The sequence below is a fragment of the Ostrea edulis genome, chromosome 5 (assembly GCF_947568905.1).
Source record: "Ostrea edulis chromosome 5, xbOstEdul1.1, whole genome shotgun sequence".
Taxonomy (NCBI): Eukaryota; Metazoa; Mollusca; class Bivalvia; order Ostreida; family Ostreidae; genus Ostrea; species Ostrea edulis.
In genome coordinates, this window is record NC_079168.1 from 27,219,472 (window position 1) to 27,247,178 (window position 27,707).

The 27,707-nt window shown below is 35.5% G+C and overlaps 1 protein-coding gene and 1 long non-coding RNA gene across 9 annotated transcripts in view; both read left to right on the forward strand.

Annotated features, from left to right (window-relative positions):
• Positions 1-378: 378 nt before the first annotated feature.
• The window catches only part of LOC125652130 (galactoside alpha-(1,2)-fucosyltransferase 2-like), a 37,563-nt gene continuing 10,234 nt past the window's right edge, over positions 379-27,707 (forward strand). Inside the window, exons 1-3 of one of the 8 annotated variants that reach the window (XM_056165598.1) lie at positions 414-522; positions 11,156-11,260; positions 22,158-22,318. In XM_056165598.1, the coding sequence (XP_056021573.1) occupies positions 22,301-22,318 (18 nt within the window). In that variant the 5' untranslated portion in view covers positions 414-522; positions 11,156-11,260; positions 22,158-22,300. Of the gene's footprint in view, positions 523-11,155; positions 11,261-11,665; positions 11,817-12,488; positions 12,510-12,591; positions 13,378-20,198; positions 20,335-22,157; positions 22,319-27,707 lie in introns of those variants that run through there. The other 7 variants (XM_056165597.1, XM_048881109.2, XM_056165601.1 and 4 more) reach the window with 7 other exon arrangements.
• On the forward strand, positions 13,404-16,985 carry LOC125646602 (uncharacterized). Its single transcript, XR_007359766.2, has 2 exons — positions 13,404-13,848; positions 15,463-16,985. It is a non-coding gene; the product is annotated as an uncharacterized LOC125646602 (long non-coding RNA).

Consider the following 27,707-nt stretch of genomic DNA (forward strand, 5'->3'; position numbering starts at 1 on the left):
CAATGGAGTATAATTTCCGTGCAAGACCTTTTGCTTGGTCTCCCCTCACAATTGATTTCACAACAGATTGCCATACTCCATTCTTAATTATTCGTGTTAGGACTTTATGGTCTTGTCTCCCTCTAAAAGATACCTAATAAATACAAATCTGACATCAGTACAGCCTCCAGTAACATACATGCATAGTAGCATACAAAAGAGTAGTTTCCTTTATAAATTTATTCAATTTGTAAACCATTTTACAACAAGGGAATGCAGTCTCTGATTTAAAATGTGTTCTATGACCACTGTTTACATCTACCACGTGTTCAGAATGAGAACCGCATTTTGATTGGCTCCAGTGTATGACTTGGACCCAATGAAATGCGGACTCCTGAGCCCGAAAATTAAATAACTACAGTCGTCAAGGGTTTGTGTGGAGAGTAGGTAATCACAAAACCTTGACTTGTTGAGGATGAGGTCAGTAAGGTAGTAACATCTGCCTTTTTCAGACTGAGGGATTTCAAAATGCTCCATGGAATGGTGAGGTGTTTTATTCACAGTCTTATTAACACAACCATATCGTCAATGTCGGGTGTAAGAAGAGGTTGTTTTTAATCAAACTGTTTTAATCACTAACTTAAGTAATGCGTTGAGTGTATCTGCGTGGATCCCGCAATTTCTATATTATATTACCATTGCTCCAGTTCGGTGTGTAAAACAGTTTTATGTTGAATTTGCTTAAACAGTTGTAGCATGCATATTTAAACATACATTTCGCTCGCATGAGTACATTTTATACTCTACCGGTAGAAATAAGCCTGCACTGGCTTCTATTCCGATTTTTTAAATACAATGTAGTTACATACGATATGGGTGAAGACACACGAATGTTTTTTTTTTTATCTTGACTTTTCAAAGAAGAGTGTCCTTGAATATAATTGCGCATTTACAAATATAAACAGTTGTTTATTACTGCAACAGATTCTAGTAAATAATTTCAATCGCTTTTGTAACTACAAATATTTTAAGAATGACAAAGACGTTATGTTTTTGTTTCACCTCTATGGATTGTAGTTATTGTTCATCTTGACAATGTTTGGTATTTTTTGGGGGGTGGGTGGGTGGAAAAAGCTATACATATATTGCCTGGTGAGACTGTTATTGTATTTTGTTGTAGTCACGGTTTGTTATGTAACAGTAGTATTTTGTATTTCACACGTTTGCATTTCACGTTTGTATTTTACATTCTCAATTCCAGTACACAGACTTTTCAATTTTAAACAATGTTTGTTTTATCGATTTATGATATACTGTTTAATGTCCCTTTCGATAAGTTTTCACTCATATGGAAATGTCACCATTGCCGATAAAAGGAATGCACAATTTAGGCCATTGTTCGTCGCTTACGGCCTTTGAGCTGAGAAGGATCTTTATTGTGCCACACCTACTGTGACACGGGGCCTCGGTGTTTGCAGTCTCCTCCGATCGAGTATACCATGATACAGTAGATATTTTCTTTGAAGGACAATGAAGAGAAAAGCATAAATGAAAAATATCCTAATAACTTTTTATGCAGATGTTCGGATTTTGCAATACCTTAATTGTAAACTCATGATTTGCATATCCTCCATATGAGCCTTGCACACCTGTAGGGTAATCTGTTTTCTTATTGATCGATATCCCAGCTATCATGTTGCTCCCTTTGTCGTCATGTTGGCAACTCCAAATTGTTTGGATATAACCACTAATATTTCATCTCTTCATCCTGATATTACATACAAGTATTTTGTGTTTTTATAACTGAAATCATATTATTATAATATTGTTTGTTCGTTTGCTGCTCGGATTTTTCATTGATGTCTTTCTCATGTCGGCATTTCATGCTCCAGTAAGTACATGTATTTTCTGCTCTGATTCTTAAATGGGGTAGGTAGATGCTTATGTAGTTGGATAATGAAGTAAGGGAATACGAAAACCTGTGTAACATAGGTAAGCATATTACAATAGATGTTGCCAGTTTTATTTCACATTTCCCTGTCTCTTTGGGAAATTTAGTGATCCTGAGAAATGATATTTTTAAACTTTGTAATACATGTGTAGATCACTTAAATCGACTTTTATTGAGTGACAGTTCACATTCATAAACTTATGGTGGAATACGTTCAATGATATGTTTATTAAAGCTCAAAGCTCAAGTGAACTTTTCTGATCACCAATTGTATGGCTGTCCGTCTATACGTCTTTCTGTTTATTCACAGCATACTAAGTGAGTCATTTATGAGTGTTTGTGGGGTTAGAATGACTATGTGGGGGTAATCTCACAAGATGTTAAATTCTGTGTGTTTAGAATAACTTACAAGTTTTTAAAAAACGTCATTGACACCACGTTGTCCGTGGAAAAAATCTTTAAAAATCATTCGGACAAGCTAACGCGTTTTTCACGTGACACACATGTGCAAAAAAGAGAATTGGGCTTTATCCGTCATTGTTGTGGATGGACTCAGTCAGCCTGTGCTGAGGTTGGAACATTTCCATTGTAAACAGTGATTTTTATAGGTGTACAATCTTTTATGAAAAACCCTGTGGCAGTAGTTATCTTAACCAAGAACTCCTGAATCTGTTCATTCTAAGTGGCCGTCACTGTGTCATTTTGTAGTTTAGGTTTAATACAGTATCAACACCAATTCTATAGAAATCGGTCAATATTCTTTTTATCATCAGTGGTTTCTCTATTTCTACATAGTGGGAAGAATTAAATTTGTCACCATGCTTACGAACTTTACTAATAAGTTTCACATCTTTATCTATTTACTTTTTTACTATTTTGATAACATTGCTGATTCCTATCATCATGCAAGTGTTGAAGGGTCTTACTTTCGTCAAGTAAGGAAAGGCTGTCGCCTTGTCAAAGAGCTACCATATTAAGAAAAGGGGAAACGTGAAAAATGTGAAGATGATATACCAGAGATTCAGTCTGTGAATAAGAATCGTGGCCTGCTCTAAATTTTGTATTCTTTCTATGCGTTATAAGATTGATCACTATTATTTTCACCTATTCATGTAAAACGAGTAAACATGTTTTCAGTTAGAAATAAAATGTGGCTATTATGTTGTGGATAGATGGAGCTCAGAATCTGGTGAAGTGTTAGCTCATATTCATCCTGGCGATGTGAGTGCGTCTATACCTTGCGGGTCAAAGGCTTCAGTCAGTGAATCCAGAATTGTTCCCTTTGCTAGTTCAAGGTACATGTATCTAACCAATTTGGGTCATGATCAATAACCACTATTGCCATGTCCTTCTACCGGTGATTACTGTCATTGTAATGTGTAGCAACTGGCAAATCCTTCTTGGTTTTGACAGAGGACCGGTGGTTGTTGACCCGTTTGCGAAGGTCTGTTGTTTCGTTTACATATTTTTTTCTGGCAGACATCGCAAATGATAATATAAATGCAAGAATTAGTTTTACAGAAATTATTTCCCATTTTTTTGTAATTGCGACCCGTAACGTGACTGCTAAACTTGTCAGTGTCTGCTCTAGACTTGCATACTTGACATCCAGGACTGGGTTGCTCAAAACCTTGGTTAAGCTTAAATCCCTTGTCCACCGTTTTTAACATTAACTTTTAGCCAATGGTTAGATTATGTTGCTCAAAAGTTAACCAGTGGTTAAATTGCCTAACCAATGGTTAAATATTGACCAAAGTTAACCAATCTGCAGAGATGGGTTAAGTCATTTAACCAGTGGTTAAACATGACTGCTTGCTTGCTTTTTGATGTAAACATGGGCAAATAACACAAGAAACGGAGTTTGGAGACATTTTAATCATTATTTCACTGAAATAGAGTAAATAGAATTCAAAATTTTCTAAAGAATCAGTCAGGTATATCACAGATCTCGTAGAGCCCCAGCTGTGCTGTCTCACCATGATTTCATTGTAAGATATTGTTTGGTTTCTTACAACATTAAGAAAAGCTATAATCATGTTGACAAGTGGAGTTGAGAATTTCAAGTCATTGTCTAAGTTAAAGTAAACCTTAAAGAAATAATACGAGAAAGAATGTAATAATTATTAATCCTGTCACAATCCTCTGGGATAATTTTTACTTCTGTGAAATTAAAAAAAAAAACTCAACCTCCCAAAAATAAAAAAAACAACCGAACAACAACAACAACCCCATCCCCGAAAAATTCTCGAGAGAGACGTCAAACAAGATACAATCAATCATTATCAATCAATCGAGATTGAATCAATTGTATGTATTTAATTGCTGTTATAAAACTTAGAAATTCATTTCAAAATTAAGGATTATCTCCCTCATGCATAGCTCTTATCCTTGGACGAATTTGGCTCCACTTTTTGGCACGCTGTTTTTGGCTATATTTAGCTCTAAAACTTCATAGTTATTTCGGATTTCAAAGATTTCGGTTGAGCATCACTGAAGAGACATTATTTGTCGAAATGCGCATCTGGTGCATCAAAATTGGTACCATATAAGTTTTACATGAGAACCCTACAGGAGCGAATTCATAGATTACAGTGACCTTCACATTGTGAGTAGGTCTAAGAACAGTTCGACTTGCTGGGTGCTTTTTTTTTTAGCTATATTCCAACATTATCATGTACGTGTGCAGATTATCTTAATTATGCCTACTTTATGTAATACCTTCACCGAAAAATCGTTGGATTAAAAGTTACAATTGCGTGTTAGGTGTACCAGAGGGAAAAAAATAGAAGCCAATTTGCAGACGAACTACTCAACTTGTGAATTTCCTTTGATTGAAACGTATTTTAATTCTCAGTATTTGTATTAGGAAAAGTGCAGTTTTAGTTTATTTAGTTTAACTCAACTGTATGACAAACGGGATGATTTCATCTTCTCCATCGTCACCTTCCCACATTTATGTAGCAATATTCCATTATCACCTGCATATGGTGTTTATATATCTCAACTGATTCGATATGCAAGAGCTTGTTCTGGGTATAGTCAGTTTTTAAATCGAGGTAAGCTACTGACAAACAAGTTGATGGTACAGGGATTTCAACAGTCTCGATTGAAGTCAGCATTTCGCAAATTCTATGTTCGTTATAACGATCTAGTTCGTCAATACAACCTATCATTGGGTCAAATGCTGTCTGACGTGTTTCATACCGATTGTTAAGCTGATTTGACTGCGGATAACTCCGTTTACCTGATCAGGACATGGGGCTCACGGCGGGTGTGACCGGTCAACAGGGGATGCTTACTCCTCCTAGGCACCTGATCCCACCTCTGATGTGTCCAGGGGTCCGTGTTTGCCCAACTATCTATTTTGTATTGCTTGTAGGAGTTATGAGATTGATCACTGTTCGTTATCTTCACCTTGCATGATACAATAAAGTAGGTCTACCGTGAATAGCGAGGCCTCCATTCTCAACTCCTCCTGAAATCCCGATGAATTAAAGCCACTGATTCCCGGTAGATCTAAATAATTTTCTATGAGACAGGATCGAATGACAAAGGAGGTGGACCCCCTCCAGTCTATAATCAGTGAGTTTTCTGCATATTTTCTTCTCCTTTTGCTTTCGAATAAGTCTTCCTGTACATCTCTTTCACATTCTCAACCAACGTTTTGAGCAACCCAGTCCTGAGGTCTCAGCAGGTTTTCAACCATTCATTGGGTAAAGGGTTATCCAGTCTAGTCCTTAATACCATGTCATCCAGGTGTTTGAGGTGTCAGAAGGATGCTGGACGAACTAAGTTTGTTAATCAGTGTAAACGTCATTTCGCAGCAGGTGACATTTTTTCATTATTATTATTACTGTGAACTAAGAATGAAAATCATAATAAAACAATAGAAAATAAAGATATTTTCGAAAGATTATTAAATGATGAACAAAAGAAATAATGGGAAAAAAATAAAAAAGAATCAAAAAAGAATTTTAAAAATATTATTTTAAAAACATGAATAAAAAGAACAAAAAAGTAAAAATAAAAAAATATGTAGCCCAACTCAAGAAGTAGAAACTAAACAGGCAAATAAACATAAGGTGTCCAGTGCAGGGTAGAAGGTTAAACTAAAATGTTATAACATTTCAGAAAAACTGATGAATGAGATGCAGGGTAGAAGGTTAAACTAAAATGTTACAGCATCTCAGAAAAACTGATGAATGAGATGCAGGGTAGAAGGTCAAACTAAAATGTTACAGTATCTCAAAAAAACTGATGAATGAGCAGGGTAGAAGGTTAAGCTAAAATGTTACAGCATCTCAGAAAAACTGATGAATGAGATGCAGAGTAGAAGGTTAAAATAAAATGTTGCAGCATCTCAGAAAAACAGATGAATGAGATGCAGGGTAGAAGGTTAAACTAAAATGCTACAGCATCTCAGAAAAACTGATGAATGAGATTTGCTTATAACCAATTGGTTCTTTCAGATAATGGTTAAAATCAAATTGTGGATAACTCGGGCATGAAAAGTGCATGTACACGTAAAGCCTTTCGAAACTAGACAAATGCACAGGCTTGTACACTAGAGTGTATTTTAGTGAATTAGTATGTGAAAGTAGTAAACAAAGATTTAAGATAGCAATAAAATAGAAAATATGGCTGTAGTGTTTTACACAAGACTAAACGAGTAGATGGAGTTCATAATGAAAGGTGAAGTTAACGAACAGTGATCAATCTCATAACTTGTATAAGCAATATAAATTAGAGAGCTGGGAAAACACGGACCCCTGGATATACCAGATGTGAGATCAGGTGCGTAGGAGGAGTAGGCATCCCCTGTCGACCGGTCACATCTGGTAAACGTTTACCCGTATTCCTCTTTCTGAAGTCAATAAATTGATACCTTGCGGATTAAATGATTTCTGCCTGTCTTAATGATGATCTTTATTCAGGCGGGCTTCAATCAACTTTAAGTCATTGGGTATAATCCTATCACCTTGCAAGAGTCTGTCAATTCTGCTTACGCTGAATTTGATTTACAGCAAATATTTCATTTAAGAATTAAGACCAATCATTGTGCCCAGACCAGTAATGTGAGAGAACCAACGTGAGTAGATCAGTTAAGGTTTAAAAGAGGTAAAGCGAATTGACAACGGACGACAGTCACCAAGACGAGTTTCACATCAGTGTCCGCTATAGACAAATGAAATATTCATGTTGTGTGCTGGGCATGCAACAAAAATAGGACATTATATTGCAGAATGTCCCGAGAAATGAAAAGCGGTATCTGCTGTGAATACAGTGCCTGAAAACACTCGGGCAAAAAGATTGGAATGAGTTAGGCTAGTAATCTCTGTCCAACTAAGAACCGTTAGGGGAGCAAGTAGGAATTTAAAAAAGAGAAAATTACCAACTTTGACTGAATTTGATTTAGAATCCAAATTCGTTTATTTTTAAATATTTAGACTTCTAGATACGGGCGTCGTTGTTTTATTAGTCAAATCTAATATTCATTCGTCCATAGTGAATCCTTATATAACGTCCAATATAAATCTGAAATGTGTGAACGACGCTAATTTACATATTGAGGATTGTACTCAAATTTAATTCATGATGGGAGGTCTCACAATGGTCTCATCAATATTTTTATTTTTTTGATTTTGGAAGTTTACGAATTGGAAAACATACGTCACAATAGTTGAAAATATTCATATGTCATCAATTTGGCGCACTATTGCTTTGAAACCACAATCAACGACAGCTTGTTTCGCAAACCATAAGAATCATGCTAATTTTCAAAGCAAAGTTGTTGAAGTCAGTGCACTCGATAGGGGCTTTGTTCGTGATAGATCAAATTTAATGGTAAGGAATGTAGTTACGAGAATAAAACTATCTCAAATAGTCCTTGTATTAGTGGTAAACAACATTGCTAAAACATTCAAGCTTAACAGATGTCATAGTTTGTATCAATGTCATAGAGGATCAGTTAATCGCAACAGTTCAAGACGATAATACTTTATTATAATTAACCAATTTTCTTTCGGATCTCAGTGTAGCCGGGTTTCTATATTGGTTTTTTTTTGGAATTGATAGTTAATGGGGCATATATGAAATGAAAAAAAGGCATAATAATCCTTATATACATGTATTCATTGAAATATTTTTGTGACAGGTGGTTTGGTTTATGATAATCCTTATTTGTCCCTTGAAAACTTTGTTGTTATACGTTGTGAAATATATTCTGGTCAGGCTGTTTATTGATATTCTTTAAAGGTAGTCACATTGAGTGACCATTACGGACGTGACATATTGTGCTGATGGTGAACATTGGCGACGTGAGAAATAGTACGTTGAAGTCATTGGACAGTATCTGAGGCATTAGTATGCAGTTTGTGGGTGTTCGGAAAAACCGTACTATATACTGAGAAATCTACTGACCGGACACCTGACATACACTATATAAAGGCTGTCCAGGACTTGTTGCCAAAAATTAGGGATAAAATTCCGAAATTTCAAGGCTAAAATTAGGAATTTAATAACTAAATTAGGGTAGTTTTTTGTTTTTTTTAGATTGAATTGAATTTATCTTTGCAAATTTGACAATAAAGAAGCTCATAACAAGAGGCACACGGGCCTTAACAGTCACCTGAGTATCATAATTCATACAGAGAGTCTCATATTTTCATTTAAGCTTCAATATTGAGTCCTTTGTCCACAAGTTTATGATCTTTCAAAATAGGCACACAATTCCTATTCATTTACAACAGAAGGAAAAATGAATGTTTGAAACACATTAATCATTTGACATCTTCCCTGAACCCCTGACCCATGAATTTTATAGGACATTACGGACATCATACCATGAAAAGTTAAGAGAACGAACCATGCATTTAATTTATCTCCCATGACTGCGAAAATAGAGAAGAAAAATAAATTAGTTTTTATAAATTTTTATCATGTGGCCATATTGACCCTGTCGAAGGGCCTGATCCCTTTACCCAGGAGCCCCGAATTTCACGCTTTAGTGGAGAGCTTCATGAACATCATCATAATCATGCATTTAGTTTTCCTCATGTATGTAAGGCAGAAGAGAATTTTGTAAGATTTAACACATTTTCACGATATGACCATATTAGTCTTGCCCAAAGAGCCTTAACCCTTGACCCAGGAGCCATGAATTTCATAATCTTGGCAGAGAGCTTCATGGACATCATAACCATGCATTTATTTTTTCTCAAATATATATGGGAGGGGAGAAGATTTTCTCAGATTAAAGGTGAACATAACGAATAGTGATCAATATCATCACTACAATAAGTAATACAAATAGAAAGTCGGGCAAACACGGACTTCTGGATATAACAGAGGTGGGATCAGGTGCCTAGGAGGAGTAAGCATCCCCTGTCAACCGGTCACACCCGCCGTGAGCCCTATAGCTTGATCAAGTAAACGGAGTTATCCGTAGTCAAAATCAGTGTGCCAAGAACGGCCTAACAATCGACAAGAAACACGACATACTGCATTTGAATTAATGAGAGGTTGTATTGACAAACTAGATCAGATCAGAGCAGCTCTAACATATTTTCATTATATGGCCATATTTGTTCCGTCCTAGGACCCGAACCCCTGATCAATGGACGATTAATTTTGATAGAAGGTTTCATAGACATCATAACCATGCATTTAGTATATCTCTTATATGGGAGCAAGAAGGATTTATCAAATGTTCACTATTTTGTAAAATTCCCCCTGCCATGGAACCAAAATACATGACCCAAGGGCCATGAGTTTCACAATTTAAGTAGAGGGCTTCATTGACATCATATCTATGCATTTAGTTTTCCTCCCACGTGTGTAACAGTACAGAATATGTTTTTGAAAACATTGCCCTTTTAAGCATATTTGGCCCCGCCCATGAGGCCCCAGGAGTGTTCAGGTAATAAATAGAGATGCTTCTCATCAAAAGTGGTAACAATTGACCTTGTAATTTTCAAGAAAGTGAACAAGGAAAAATGTTAGCAGACGATACAGGGCAAACGAAGACGAATGGCAATAGGTCACCTGAATTATTTAGGTGACCTAAATATACTGTAAGCGCAGGAAAGGCATCTTCCAGGGTTACATTGTCCAAGCTGTTATTGGTCGTAACCTTAATAGTAACATCTTGGTCATAGTCTCAACCAATATACAAGCATGACACATGATTCCACTGGACAACTGCCTTTCACTGCATTATTTGAATTAGATCTGCAAACTACGTTTATACACATTAATATTGAATGCATTTTCAAAATTGCTAGAGTAGGAAAGTAAAAAAAGATATTAAGCAATTGATATGAAAAATTAGGGCCTTTTTAGTATTTCCTCATGAATTCAACCTATTTCTAGGAATTTTAGCAAAACTAAGAAAATAATTAGGATTCTTTTTTAGGAATTCTAGGACCACTGGACAGCCTGATATACCGATAATTCTGCTGACCAAACATCTTATGTACACTATATACTGAAAACTCTGATGACCGGACACCTGACCTACACTCTATACTGAGAACTCTGATGATCGGACACCTGACCTACACTATATACTAAGAACTCTGCTGACCGGACATTTGCCTTACACTATATACTGAGAACTCTGCTGACCGGACACCTGCTTTACACTATATACTGAGAACTCTACTGACCGAACGCCTGACCTACACTATATACTGAGAATTCTACTGACTGGACACCTGTCCTACACTATATACTGAGAACTCTGCTAACCGGACACCTGTCCTACACTATATACTGAGAACTCTGCTGACCGGACACCTGTCCTACACTATATACTGAGAACTCTGCTGACCGGACATCTGTCCTACACTATATACTGAGAACTCTGCTGACCGGACACCTGTCCTACACTATATACTGAGAACTCTGATGACCGGACACCTGTCCTACACTATATACTGAGAACAATGCTGATCGGACACCTGTCAAATCAAGTTCATTTGCTGCCAGATGTACAACTACTTCATGAGCTAATTAAACAAAATAAATAATTATTGAGAAATAAAGCTTCACACATGGATCAACTGGTCAACTGCCTTTCACTGCATTATTTGAATGAGATCTGCAAACTACATTTATACACATTTATTATGAATACGTTTTCAAAAATTGCTAGAATAGCAAAGTTAAAAAGGGATATTAAGCTATTGACATGTAAAAATTAGGGCCTTCTTTTTTTTTTTTTAGATTTCCTCGTGAATTCAACATATTCAACTGAGCCACGATACAAGATTCCTACCTTTCGAAATTGGGACTGTTACGGCAGCTGCAGAAAGGGGTTGCTAAGATAAGGTATATTGTTCATTGGAAATGCAGTGCTGTCATAAAATACATAAGGTCTTAATCTGGGATAAGTATAGGAAGCTCAAAGGACAGCTGTTAAACAATCAAAATTCATTAAGAATAAACATTAAAGTAGTATTTCAGGTGGAATGTTTTTGGTCTCCCCTGTTTTTAATAATGATAATACACAATAAGGCCTTTAATTATCCAGGATTACATATTTAGCGATAACACCAGTTTTCAATATGGTCTTTCAGTATTATCACAAACATACAGACAGATGTTATTAAAAACAACGGGGTATCAGATGTTTTTCAAACTCTAATTCTTGATTGGCCCAATATCTCACGGGTTTTTTTTTTTATTAAAATCACCCAATCGTCACTGACGAGTGTAAACCGAAGATCAGGCTGTTTTAATCACGAACTTACGTAATGCAAAAACTATTTGCTTGGGTCTGTATTATGCTATTTAATAATTGTGTGCGTTAAGTATGCCTGCTTGATTTGACACCAATCCAATTGCCTGAAGTTGCAATTTTTACAGTACATTTTCATTGCTCCAGGTAGGTATGACAAAAAGTGTTACGATGAATTTGCTAACAAGGATTTTGTAGCTGGCATATTTTGACAAACATCTCGCTCGCCTAAGTGCATTTTACATGGCTTTTGTTCGGACTGTTAATAGTTGCATGAGATATATGTAATTACACACGGATAGGCTTTTTATCTGGAGTTTTCATCAAAGAGTGTCTTTGAAAATAATTGCGTTTTTACCAATATGAAGACTTGTTCATTACCGCAAACAAATTCTTATAATTAGTTATATCGCTTTTGTATCTATAAGTAGGAATAAGAAACAATGCTTTTGTCTCATTTCTTTATGGGTTGTGGTTACTGTCATCTAGAAAATGTTTGAATCGAAAGTGATGCTAATAATTTTTATGTAGATGTTAAGATATTCAAGCTTATTTTAGCAATACCTTGTTTGTAAACTCGTGATATGCAAATCCCCATGGGAGCCTTGCACACCATAGTGTTTGCCGTTTTCAGATTAGTCATACTTCCGCGATGTCCTTGCTCTCTTTGTCGTCGTTTTTTGCAATTATTTTATGTTTGGAAATACCCACTAATATTTCTTCTCTTCATCCTGATATTACATATATGTATTTTTGCGTTTTTATAACTGAAATCATATTATTATAATATGTAATGTTTGTTCACGTGTTACTGTACAGGGACTGCTGACCCCGTGCAAGGTTAAGCTTGGCTTGCAATTTGATATACAATTGCTTTTGTTGTAGTAGTAGGTTATTATTTAATATATGTAGTAAAATTTACTATATTTTGTTTTTATAAATCTATTTTTGCTTTCTTTTTCATTAAACTTTTCTTATTTCAATTCTGAGTAAAACAATCGGATTTTTGATCGATGTCTTTTTATGTCTGCATTTCATGCTCCAGTAGGTATTTTCTGCTATCATTGATGAATAGGAAAAGCATGTGTTTATGTAGATGAATAATGAAGTAAGGGAATACAAAAACATGTGTAACCTAGAAAAACATTTTAACAGATATTGCCAGTTTTATTTTACATTTTCCCTCATTTTGGGGAATTTTAGTGATCCTAGGTACGATATTTTTAATCTTAGTAATACATCTGTAGATCACTTAAATGACCTTTCATCTAGTGACAGACCATATTGTTAAACGTTTGGGGCATATTTTCATTGATATCTTCATTAAAACTTACGTGAGTGTTTCTGATCGATCATTGTCTATCTATTTGTCTGTTCATTCACAGCATACTAAGTGGGTCATTTATGAGTGTGAGTGATGTTAGGAGAGCTTTGTGAAATTAATCTCACATTTCTATGTGTCGAAAATACCTTTTGGGTTTTGAAAAACAACTTTGACATTTAATCCCTATAGACTGTTTGACTAAATGTAAATTATCATTGACACCTCGTTGTCCGTGGAAAAGATCGTTAGAAATCATTTGGAAAAATCAGCGGGTTTTTCACGCCACACACATGTGCAAACATCCCCAGCAGAGGGCTTTATCCAGTATTGTGGTTGATAGACTCGGTCAGCCTTTCCTGAGATTGCAGCTTTTCCATTGCAACAGTAAGTAATTTTTTATTTACCAAAGGACTAAGACCATGTTTATCAAAATTCGGCCTAACGTCCAAAGTGAATAATTTTTTGTTAGAAATATTCTCTAACATGTTCTTTTCCTGTAATGTACTGGTTTTTATATGTAGAGTTGGTGAAAGAACACAATTTTTAGGTTTACATTACTAGTATAAATCCTATAATTTGCGCTACTTTTTAAGATTGCGTCATACAACGTCGCTATATATTATTAGAAGTGGTAACGTATTGTAAAACATGATTATACAATGAGTGGTTTAATATATAATAAGATCTTGAAAAAGAAATTTTCTTTCCCAAATACGCAAGAAGGTTATTTTACTTATAGCCCGAATGGCACACCATATTTTTCAATCCTTCATTCGGCCTTTTTCACACGCGGCGCCGTTAGTCTGTTTGCGCTGTTCGTGGAAGTTGCAGAGGATGTACTCATCGCATTTCAACGTAAGTTTTAGAAATATGAATATACTTCACCTCTACTCGTTAAACTGTATAACCAAATAGGTGTACCAATTGCTCTTAAAAATAATAAACAAGTCGCATGGAACGTATAGTATGGTGCGCCTGTGGTGTGTTGACATAAACTCATAATATTCACGCATTGGGCTGTTGGAAATCCCACAACAAATCTGTTAACTGTTGTCAACATATATTTATTGTTTATCTATTATAATTTATATTGTTAAGATTTAAAATTGTATGTATATCAGCTGATCAGAAAAATCAGCTGTTTCACGATCGAGCGATCATGCCATTTTCAATTCCGAGTGCATGACCTTCTCGGGTCTATTTGAATTTTCTTACATGATGTTTGACTCACTTTACACTTTGAACTTTCCATGTATCATTGTATGGTCTAAAAAGTATTTGTATAGGTTAAAGAGACATATAATTGTATATAGATGTATATTTCCATAATGGTATATGTCTCTGGGGTAACATGTAGGCCTGTGGGGGGTTATAGGTTGAATAAATTTCGAATGATTTGGTATTCTAGTATTCTACTATGTTTAAACTTAACTTAGTGATTATTTAGTAATCAAATAAAAGTTATATGATGAATCGATACATTTCTTCAATTTACTGTAAACAAAAACTGTTTCTGTGTTTTGGAATCTGTCTGGTATTAGTGAATAATAAATAACTTCATAAGTCAATAAATATATTCTTGTTGTAGTGATGACATTTGCAAAATCTGTGAGAATAGAAAAAAATGTGTTAGGGTCAACAAAAATTTTTGATTAGGGTAGGTCGGGAAAGTGGAAACCAATTAACATATATATATTTTTTTTGGCCTTACGCGGAAACATGGATTAGAAAAGTCGGAATGATTTTTACATTCAATAATTTTTAAATACTTAAAAGCACCATTAAGCCAGGAAAATCATAAGAACAGTTTGGTTTTATAATTTAAATATGCCTTATTTCAAGATAAATTGTAAACATGTCAAACTTAATTTCAACAATTACGCTTACAACTTACATGCCTGCATTGGGATTAGACATAGAATCACTCAGAGAATGTTGAATTTCATAAGTACTACCATGATTTAAGCATATAATTTTTTGTTAGGTTAAATCTCCTTTATATTATTGAATATTAAATTTTTCCATACATCTACCACAAGAAAGAGTATGAAAGATAAAAATATTTTGTGAATTTGCTGATAATTGTGAAGTAAGATAATATATCGACATTAGCTACAACAAAAATTATTAGATGGGGAATCAAATTCAAATGAAATGTTTGTGTATATAATTATTTATGCAGAAATGTACATGTAGCTAAACTGTCATCTATTGTTTAGTTGGAGACATGTCAATCTCCCACCGAATACATAAATGTAATTTTTCTGAATTCTATATCAATGAAAATACATGAGGGCATGAAAGTACAACTTTTATATGAATATTATAATACAGGGGTCCGTGTTTGCCCAATTATCTATTTTGTATTGCTTGTAGGAGTTATGAGATTGATCACTGTTTGTTATCTTCACCTTTCATTTATGATATAGTTTTGATAATGATATAATACTGGAGTAATTTGAATTTCAGGATGATATAATATGTACAGCAAAAATTTATGGCAAGGGTGACATGAATCAGATTGACAAGAATCCATATTCCTACTCCTCAATAATGCTATCATCACTGCCATCAGATTCATCAATGATAGTGGCATCAGTGACACATGCGGATAAGTGTTGGACATCACTACAGGAATAGCTTCCTTGTTGTGCCTGCCAATAGCAAGGTACCAGATTATACAGCAGTTATGTGGAAACAGATTCCCACAGATTGACACCTACATTGTACAGATCAGTCAGTTATATCAGAACTGGAAAAACTGGATCCAAACAAGACTATATTGCTTGGAAGAAACATGTCGACTCTGAAGTTTAACCCTTATTAACCCATGGCACTTCCAGAGACATCCTGATACCATGGTTCTATGTCATTTGAAATATACCTGTGGAGGTTTTTAAAGTGGTTTTTTTTGGGGGGGTGTTATTAATTGGAAGAATTTATATTTGATGATTCAAATGAAAATCTGCATGTTGAATTATGAATGTCATAATAAATGTACTTTTTGAATGAGTTCAAGAATGGTTGTCCTGATAAAAAGTGTAGAGTCAAAAGTTAACAAATTGTCAAAAACACTGGTCAGGTCTGAATTCATCATCTTGGACACCTTGCAATTGGAATTATGATCTCTATGAAGAAATGCTGAAAATCTTGTAAAAGAGGAAATGACAAGTTGGGGTCCAAGGCACTTGAATATATGCATGAGAAGGTGTTCTATCCAGGCTTGAGGTCAATTACATAGCAATGTAACGCCTTACATTACCTAGAAAATTTCACATTACCATTACTCCTATTTTGAAATATAATGTATTACATTACTTGAGAGTGAATTTACATTACACATTTACATAACATACTGTCAGATATTAAAGAAATGGCAGAAAAATTGTTTCTGTATTATGATTTTTAATATAAGTACACAAAATATTCAGCAATGTTAGGAAACATATCTATTAAGTTATTCATTGCATTTGATTGTCATCAATGTTTCAAATGCTTCAGTCAATCACTAATATAATGAATTATTCTAAATCTTCAAAATATCATCAAATATTTGAAGTAGTGTAAATGTAATGAAAAGTAATGTGCAGTACAGTATGCATTACATTACCATTACTTGTAATGCAAAAATGGTTCATTACACCCCCATTACATTGAAACTGGCTGTCATTTAATTACCATTACCCCAGGCCTGGTTCTGTCGAGAGGTATTGAAATTGTCTGTAGAGACTTTGTCTCAGGAAGTGGCCGAGATTGGTTGTGACAATTTTGTTGGATGTGAATTTACTGACACACATGTCTACACTTGCTACACAATATAGCATGTGGTGGTTTCAACAAGAAAGTTCTTACTCTGCAGGAAATGACGAATAGCTAATGGATTCACATTTTTTCTGACTTTACTTCTGTACATTAGATGCATTGGAAAAACTTTCCTTTCCATTATCTTTTGCTGGTTCATACTTTGAAATAAAATCAAGTCCGAAAATAAAGTATTTTGGGGGTTTTTTTTTCAATGAATTTAAAAAAATGTAATCTGTAATCCTTGCATATTTTCTTGGTGTTCTGTGATTGCATAGGCCTATTGATTTTTATTTGTATTCAGGTATGATTTCATCTTCAGTGTCTTGAAAGAAATAAATTTTTCAATAATGCAAAGAAAAATGTAGTTAACAGTATGATTTAAAAAAAAAAAAAATTTGACACGGGTAGGAATTGAACCCGGATCTCCCGATTGAAGGACGGGCTCTCTACCACTAAGCCACGACGTCTATGACGTCATTCGCTCAAAAATCCTTCATACATTTACTTGCCCTAGTTAACGTTATACTTCAATATTTCGGCAATAGTTTTAGTTATATCAATGCATGTTCTATAAATTCTTTTCATTTTGATCTTAGTAATTCTGTTGGTGTCGTCTAAATAAAAACTTTCTATAGCATTGAAGGTCCGGTTTGTCGGACAGCAGATTCGTTTGTTTACGCATCAAAATTCTATAGCTTTTAGAATATCCTGCACAAACCTGTGATAAAAACACCACATAGGGGTGTATTCTGCATGGAAATGATGTAGACTCCACATAAGTATATTGTTTTAATTTTTCAAAGCAACATAATTAATAAAATACCCACAACTCTCACAAAAATAAATAATTCCGGATTGCTCTATTTTTAATTCAAAGTTGATATTCATCAACAGCACACCTTTCGATCCAAAAAATCGTTCGTGCAAAATTTATTTGTATTGATAGATTTTGATAGACTACAGTCAGTTTCTGGATCGAAGGTCGTGTTTTATATGAATTATATGACTAAATTTGAAAAAAGTGGAGATTTCTGCAGAAAACCAGACCGATACCGGTTTTGTCTTGTATAGAATTCCACAAGCTGACGTTTTGGCGGGGAAATCTTGGTACGTCGCGATGGTATAAAGATTATATTATCAAATGATAACAATTTTATTTCAATTCATTCTGCTTTATTTTTTAACACACCACAGGGCCGATATAGCTAAACATGGTCTTAGTCCTTTAATGCAAAAAGTGCGTTTAATCATCAATTCTTCAAGTGCTTTTCTACCAGAGCGTAACATCATACAATCCACAGCGTCACAGTGTAAATGAAAGGTGAAGATAATGTAATACTAATAATAATTAGTTATATAGCGTCCTATATGACTATAAATAACCACTCTAAAGCGCTGCACACAATAAAAATGATACAGCATGTTATTAAAGCAGTAAAATGAAATTATAATAGTATTAAGACAGATAATATCAAAACAATGCTAGAAAGGTCGCTGGATTATTCTGTATACCAAACAGCATCACATTGTATTGAAAGAGGCCACCAGGAGTCACACCTGCAGACATTTCTTTGACTTTTTCAGTTAATAGCACTTTCCAATAACCTTTAATTTGAATTTCAATTAGAAAAATTTACAATAGAAACAGAACTGCAGTTGCTGATAGGACTTATATGATTGATCACTGTTCGATATATTCCCCTTTCATTACACAAAATGAAAATGGGAAATGAAAGAGAAGAAAATGACAGGGCTCAGAGAGAAAGAGAAAAAGAAAGGCAATTTGAGTTTTAAAAAATATTAAATTATAGCATATATCAGACTTTTTTCACGTTAGAACTGAATTCAAAGCTGTTAGAAATATTAAAATGGTTCCTAAATTTCAAGAAAAATCAGTTGATAAATATTTTCTTCAATTTGAAAACGTTGCAGAAAATTTGAAATGGCCAAGGCAGGTTTGATCCACTTTGTTACACGGCGTGTTGCTTGGCAAAGTGGCTGATATTTACTCGGCGTTGGCCATCGCTAAGAGTTCAGATTATAACAAGGTCAAGGTCGCGATCTTAAAAGCTTATGAACCAGTGCCCTAAGCATACAAACAAAAATTCAGAAAGTACAAAAAATTGACAATCAAACATATGTAGAGTTTACTAGAGAAAAGGAAGACTTATTTGATCAATGATTGAGATCTAAGAGAACTTTCATCAACTCATCCTAGTAGCAGAATTTAAGGAGTGTGATCATCAAGATTTGAGAACACGTTTAAAAGATAAGAATGTGAGAACTTAAAAGGAACTTGCAATTATTTCAGATACTTATACTCTGTCTCATCAAAAGAATTTTGTAGCAAAACCGCAAGCTGTTGGTTTATCAAAAGATTCAGACTATATAGGGCTCACGGCGGGTGTGACCGGTCGACAGGGGATGCTTACTCCTCCTAGGTACCTGATCCCACCGCTGGTGTGTCCAGGGGTCCGTGTTTGCCCAACTATCTATTTTGTATTGCTTATAGGAGTTATGAGATTGATCACTGTTCGTTACCTTCGCCTTTCACTAAGATACAAATGTGCTTCAGAGATTCAATCTAATCTGCAGTCACCACAGTGGTTCAGGGTCAGGACGTTCTGAAGGTTCCTCTAGTGTAGGATCCCTTCCTATTTGCATTTATTGAAAGAAGAAAGGTCATCTGATGAGTGAATATTTGAAATGTAAGAAAACATACCTTGAAAACCCACAGCCACATACTTGTACAGCAGTTGGAAAGATGGGAAAGCCTTTGTTTCGTTTTGTTGTGACACCCCTGATGTTCAGAGTTCAAAGTCCAGTTTTATTAATTTTATAGAGGATTGTAATCCTTTTTTGTCTCTGGGGTTTGTTTCACTCAATGGGTTTAGTGAAGTTAAACCTATTCAGATTTTGAGAGATATTGTCTGAGCAGACATTTACTGGTAGGTCAATTTTATTACTGGGTGTTGAGCTCAGCATGATTGATGTTCTTTTCACAGAATTTATCTGAAGTCATGTTTAATTACTGGACCAGTTAGCATAGGTGTTCGAACTACTCTTCCTGGTCAAGGCGTTTTCTTGCTGCTAGTCAATGATTTAGCTGGTGACAAAGTTGTACCAGATCCCATAGTTTGTAAGAAATTTAACTCCAATGTCACGTCCAATAATGAAGACGACTTATATTTAGCCTGGAGAGTACTTCTATACTAACGACGGGATCAATGAAAGGTGAAGATAACGAACAGTGATCAATCTCATAAATCCTACAAGCAATACTAAATAGATAGTTGGGCAAACACAGATCCCTGGACACACCAGAGGTGGGATCAGGTGCCTAGGAGGAGTAAGCATCCCCTGTCGACCGGTCACACCCGCCGTGAGCCCTATATCCTGTTCAGGCAAACGGGGTTATCCGCAGTCATCATCTGGTAAAAGTTTGGCCCGTATTCATCTTCGTGAAGTCAGTACGATTGTTGATATCTTGCGGATCAAATGACTTTCAGCCTAGAAAATCCTTACAAATTGTCCAAAGTAAGTCTGAAATGTGTGAAAGACGCTAATTTGATTCAAAAAAGGAGTTTTCACAATGTTTCATTAATTTGTTGTGAAAAATATGAACATGTCTTTTATTCTGGGTAGCTATTTGTAATCCAGAATGGTGTTAGACTTTATTTTGATCTTGGTAGTTTAAGAATTGGAAAATATATGTCGCAATGGTTAAAAAATATTCATATTGCCTCAATTGTGCGCACCACTCCTTTTTCAAAACAAAATTGCTGAATTCAGTGTACGTAATAGGGGTTTTGTTCGTGATAGATCAAATGTAATGGTGGGGAATGTAGTTTCAAGTGAAACAACCCCTGAGGCAAAACGATCTTACAATCCTCCATAGAATTAACAATCCCCAATAGTCCCTGTATTAGTGGTAAACAACACTGATAAAACATTCAAACTTAACATATTTCATGTAGGTTGGATAAATGTTATAGGTGATCAGTCAATTGTAACACCATTTCAAAACAAGAATACTTGACTATAATCAACCAATTGTGTTTCGTATCTCCTATTACCTATTCGACAAGGATCTGAATGGCTCTAATCCACCTCTGGCGAGGAAGTAGTGTAACTCAATCCACATTGTAGATATATATCTTGTTTTTGTAGTAATACCATTTATGGTTTTGTAGTTGATAGGGAAAGAAAGGCATGATAATCTTTATATGTTTATTGCAATATTTTTGCTTCTATCAAACCATGTGACAGAGGTTTTGGTTTATAATAATCCTTATATATCATTTAAAAACTTTATGCTGCTATACTTTGTGAAAAGTATTCTCCTGGTGGTCAGGCCGTTTATTGATATTCTTTAAGGGTAGTCACATTGAGTGACCATAGTCACATTGAGTGACCATTAAGGAATGACAGATGTGAGTCCAATAGTGTGCTGATGTTAAACATTGTCGACGCCCAAATATTGCATATTGAAAAATAGTATGTTGCTGTCATTGGACATTATATGAGACCCAAGGCTGCAGTTTGTGGCCATAAGTGTTCAGAAGAACTACACTATATACTGAGAACTCTGCTGACCGGACACCTGACCTACACTATATACTGAGAACTCTACTGACCGGACGCCTGACCTACACTATATACTGAGAACTCTACTGACGGGACACCTGACCTACACTATATACTGAGAACTCTGATGACCGGACACCTGACCTACACTATATACTGAGAACTCTACTGACCGGACACCTGACCTACACTATATACTGAGAACTCTGCTGACCGGACACCTGTCCTACACTATATACTGAGAACTCTGATGACCGGACACCTGTCCTACACTATATACTGAGAAATCTGCTGACCGGACACATGCCCTGCGCTAGTAACCGTTAGACTTAGTCTTGTAACATTGCTTTGATTTCATTAATACATATTTGTTTTATAATAGTCATGTAATCTCAGTGTTAAACCCCGCATGCATAGATGTATAGTGTTAAACCCCGCATTATATATAGGTGGGTCATTTCACAGTGTCACATCCAGCATATATAGAAATCTACATTGCATCACAGTGTTAATTACATGATGTATAAACAGATGAATAACCGCACAGTAGTTTAACTTAACCCCCTGATGTGCAGACAGACAAACAACCTTAACGGCTACAGAAATGGTTCGTTTGTCTAGCGAAAATGTCTGAAACTATTGATGATATGAAAACAATTCTTAATGTTATTTGTAAGTCACTTTCGTTCAAAAAAAGTATGTCAAGTTGTTGCAAATATTCTAGATAAATTATTCAGGTTACTTTAGATTTGTAACTTTTTTCTTTCCAAAAGGAAAAGACCACTTATGAAGACAAGTAAAGGACGCAAAGAAGAGGGAAATGGCCCAAGAAGGATTGTATGGGCCCAAATAAAGTTACCCCCAGAAACAATGATATGCCCTGTAAGACTTGAAGGATGGAGAAGGGAGGCAAACTATGGTTGTTTATCATATAGTACGAGTTTCTCCATTACCATCCATATTTGAATTGATTTCCTGGTCAGAGCTAAAGAGTTAATAAATCACGGAGGACATCATTTGTTATGTTTATATATAAATTTTGTTTTTCACACTCGCCGTAAGCCCTCTACTTTGTTTTGTATTTGCCATAATCTTGATTTTGTATTCTTAAAAGGAATTATGAGATTAATCACTGTTCCTTATCTTCACTTTTTCATATACATATTTACTATACTTTTATACCCGTTACTATCCAAGGATCCAACTACATTTAAATTGTCTTTTTTAATCCTTTTATCACACCTAATTTCATGCAATGTAAGTCGACTTTGAACCTCGGAAATATAATCTAACAATAGAGACTGGATACCCATTTCATGATTTGTCAGCACCATTTGGGAAATTGTGGTCGCGACCAACATAAAAATAATATGATACGTGAAAATTCTATTATTACAGTACTGAAATGAAATCAGCTTTTTTTGCGCCGTAAATCGAAGGTTTTTATAAAGGGTGGATCTGCAGCTCTCTGTTCCGTCACAGCATTTTTTTCCAGAGAGATACAGTTCTGCAGCTAATTATATTGTAGAGTGAAATATTCACTTACATCGAAATTTTGAACATGAAAATATTTTTTCATTCATGTTATAAAAAGTAAAATAAAATTAAAATTACAATAAAAAGGTGCAGATGAAGAATATCAATAGATCTTATAATTTCTATAAGGAATAGAAAATTAATAGTAGGGCATACACGGGACCTTGGAGGTGGAATTAAGTGCCTAGGAGGAGTAAGTATCACCTATCTACCGGCCACACAGTGTGTGTGTGTGTGTGTGTGTGTGTGTGTGTGTGTGTGTGTGTGTGTGTGTGTGTGTGTGTGTGTGTGTGTGTGTGTGTGTGTGTGTGTGTGTGTGTGTGTGATATCCCGTGGGGATCCGGTTAGAATAGGTCCTCAGTACCCCCTGCTTGTCGTAAGAGGCGACTAAATGGGGCGGTCCTTCGGATGAGATTGCTAAAACCGAGGCCCCATGTCACAGCAGGTGTGGCACGATAAAGATCCCTCCCTGCTGAAAGGCCGTAAGCGCCGAGCATAGGCCTAAATTTTGCAGCACTTCACCGACAGTCGTGACGTCTCCATAGGAGTGAAATATTCTCGAGAGGGAAGTTAAACAATACACAATTAATCAATCATATATAGGATTATTTAATCTTTTACCGCTCATTGCAATGAACTTTGATGATGTTTAGGTGACCTGTTGCTAAATGGTTTTCTTCATCGTGCATCAGCTTTAAACTTTTGAACATTTTCAGCTTCTTTGGAACGACTGTATCAATTCAGCTAATTTTGTATATACATCATATATAGTGAAGAGGAACAAAACTTGTGAGCTTGATGGACTTCGTCTCCCTGAGTGAGGGGTGTGGCCAAAACTAGCATAATGAACGTAATCTTCAAAACACCCTCTATGTCTTTGGAAATTAAACAATCCAACTAGTTTTTATAAGTAACGAGCACTTTACTATAATTGTTTTCAAGCACACAAACTGTTTGCAAGATTACCTATGATGAGCAAGAAGCCACTCTTTGAAAATTTAATTTGCCTTTTGAAAGCTTCAATAAAAAATACATTTCGCTATAATGTGATAAACGTACTCGTCTACAAATGAATTCTGAATTATCAAATGTGTATGATAAGAGATATATGCCATGTCAAACGTTGCAATATTTGATCTTTTCCATTTGTATTGTATACTTTTCCATTTGTATTCTATATATTCCATTTGTATTATATAATTTTCCATTTGTATTTAAAATTTAATTTGCCTTTTGAAAGCTTTAATAAAAAATACATTTCGCTATAATGTGATAAACGTACTCATCTACAAATGAATTCTGAATTATCAAATGTGTATGATAGAGATATATGCCATGTCAAACGTTGCAATATTTGATCTTTTCCATTTGTATTGTATAATTTTCCATTTGTATTCTATATTTCCCATTTGCATTGTATAATTTTCCATTTGTATTCTATATTTTCCATTTGTATTGTATACTTTTCCATTTGTATTCTATATTTTCCATTTGTATTATATAATTTTCTATTTGTATTGTATAATTTTTCATTTGTATTCTATATTTTCCATTTATATTGTATAATTTTTCATTTGTATTGTATCCCAGGGAATGGTTTTTTTTTTAATTTGTTACGATGGATTTCATTAGTTAACGTTGCTTTGAGAATTGTTCACTGACGTACCACAAATGTAGACGTGCTTAGCGCACAGGGCCGTAGCAATGACGGTTCTTTATCGTGCCAGCTCCTGCAGCGACACGGAGTATCTGTTTTAAGGTCATATCGGAAAGACCCGTGATTCTCACTTTTAAATGCCGAGTGTTTGGCAAAGGAGCAATCACTGCCTTTGTTTATGTCCCAGGTTTGATGCGGCTATGGTAGGAGCGGTTCTCAAATTCACGACCTTCCACCCACAAACCAAGCGATACATCACTGAGCTACCGCGACCAGGTCCATGCAGGACAAATTATTTTTTTTAAATACGTAGCTAGCTCTAGCAATGGTGAATCCCTCCCATGATCAATTTTTAATAGAACTGTCCAGAAAAGCATGCACATTTTATTTAGTCAGAATTCAGTAGATTCGGGGGGCTTCGGCCCTTGGGTCTTCACCAATTGTTAACACCGAGTTTGGTTTGTTACAACTATTCAATGGATTAATCTTTAGTTATCGTTTATCGAATTTGGTAATGCGCGAGATGTTGAAGAGGTCAAGTTCAAGGAATGTACCGTATTTGCTAATGTACAATGGCGTAACACCCGCCAATTAATTTATCGCTTTTATGCGCCTAATGTGATCCACATATTCAAACTAGTCTCGTGTTTAACCACTGGCTGATCAAGATAATTCTGAACGAAAGGATGCAGTAAACTGCTGGATGTCTGGGGACTGTCTTAAGATCCCTAGTGAGTCCAGGGCAAAGCCTTGGTGGTGGTGGGGGGGGGGTTGCAGGGGGAGGTCGAAATCCCCTGACATAAGTGCGTTCTGACAAAATAAAACTTACGTGCATGCTTTTTTTCTCGAAATTTCAATCGAAATAAACAAAATATCATATTTGTGAAGGGAGGGGGGGGGTCTTCCGGCGCAAGATTCCTCAGTGCTAGCAACATGTATGTCCTACTAGTCCTATATGGAACCGGTCGCGGTAGTTCAGTTATATACGCTTTGGTTCGTAAGGTCCGTGAGATCGCATGTTCGAGTTCTACTCGTGTCATGGCTGCATCAAACCTTAGACGTAAATATAGTTCATACTTCCCCATAAACATGGCTATTTAAAAGTGAGAATCACGGGTCTTTCGGATAATGTGACCTTAAAAGCAGACATCCCCTGTTGCGACAGGCGTTGGCTCGTTAAAGAACCCTGAGTGCTACGTCACTGTGTGCAGAGCATAGGAAGTCTTTTTGTAGTACGTCACCTACAGCTGGTGACGGATAAATATAAGTGGGACCTAAACTAATGAAATCCTTCGTAACAAATCAAAATAAACAATCCCTCAGATGCAATACAAATGAAAGATTTTGCAATGCAAATGGAAGTTACACAATGCGAATGAAAAAAGTATATGATACAAATGGAAAATATAGAATACAAATGGAAAATCATACAATACAAATGGAAAATATAGAATACAAAAGGAAAATCATACAATACAAATGGAAATTATATAATGCAAATGAAAAATTATACAATACAAATGGAAAAGATCAAATATTGCAACGTTTGACATGTCATAGATATACCAATACATCTAGCATGTAGTGCAAAGCATTACCATAGAGAAGAATGAAAAAACACAGATAATACAATGGTTCTTGCCGAGCAAATTTTATGCATACTTGGGTAACTATGACGACCCAAAGGTTTCTTGTTTTGTTTTAGATTGGAAATCCCTATCAAAAATTCAGAATAAAGGTTCAGATCGCTTTGTGTTCTTCTCTTTTACTTATCATGCATAGTTCTCGAGAGCAACACGACACTAGTACCACACCAGTTGTTTACAAATCTATGCGATTAAAGCTTCTGAAATATAACGTTTTCCATGGGTCCCCGAAGTGAGTCATGTTGGCCTAATTCTAGATATTAATGGCTATGTATCGTCTTTAATATCCAGATCATACCTTACATAAGGTCTAGGTCATCAAACTTGGTTATTTGAAGATGCATTTTGGGCAACGGTAGTAATTTGGCCAAAACGTTAGTTATGTTGACATAATTTTTTATTTGACTGTGTGTGCATCGTAATCCATAAGTGGTTTGTGACTAACATACTCTACAACCGAAAAGTATCAAATCTTGTTGCATCTTGGGGCACTGGTGTGTGGACATGGTCACCTGACTGAGTATGCAGACATGTATATGCATCATGCACATATAGTTACAGACAGGCATATTGTATACCTAGAGGAGTACACTTCTTTACTTGCAATGACTGATAAAGTTTGCTGGTTTACATATTACGTTCCGTGAAAATTTTCACTCATAATAAATAGCACCAGCTGTAGGTGATGTACCACCTATGCCTAACGTTCAGTACCATAACGGTGAGTGTTCTTTAATGTACCAATCCCTGCCGTGACACAGGACATCAATTTTGAATGTCGAATCCGAAAAATGTGTGATTCGCTCTTGTAACTACCGAGCGTTTGGCGAAGAAGCAATCACTACCTAGATTTATGTCTTACATGTAGGTTTAACGCGGTCATGACACGAGCGAGGCTGGATTGCACGACCTCCCGATTACGTAGAGAATGTTCTACCACTGAGCTGTGGGGTATTGGTAATGCTTCTGGTAAAGACGCGGTTTGAGCAAGATTAACACTGGGAATGTAGTTCTATCAATGAAAAGAACGGTTGCAACAGAATTTGATTATAATATTTCTAAGTACCTGTCCCAACATTTTTGGGAAAGTTTACTTTCTTCATTTTTAACATACAACGTTAGTTGTTTTCACTTTTATTGTTAGTAGTGTTGAATGGTAAACATGAATGAAAAGAAGGTTGTACTGATGAATTGAAGAATGTATTCATTCTTTTCCTTCTCCCTGTATTTAGGGCAAAGGAACACCTTTTTTACCTTCCAAAAATGTAGGTGTGATGTCAACTTCTCTCCGACTGTCATCTCACTTTGAGAAAGGATGCTACGTGATTGTGTTTGCATATTAGTTTGACATCATGTACATGGGAAGATAGTTTTACGAGGGGTGAGCAACTAACGGTATCCTACGCTAAATATACAAGCGATTCAGTCCATTTCTATAGTGTAATAGTTCTACATGTATTTCATAACTCTAAATCATTGAAAAA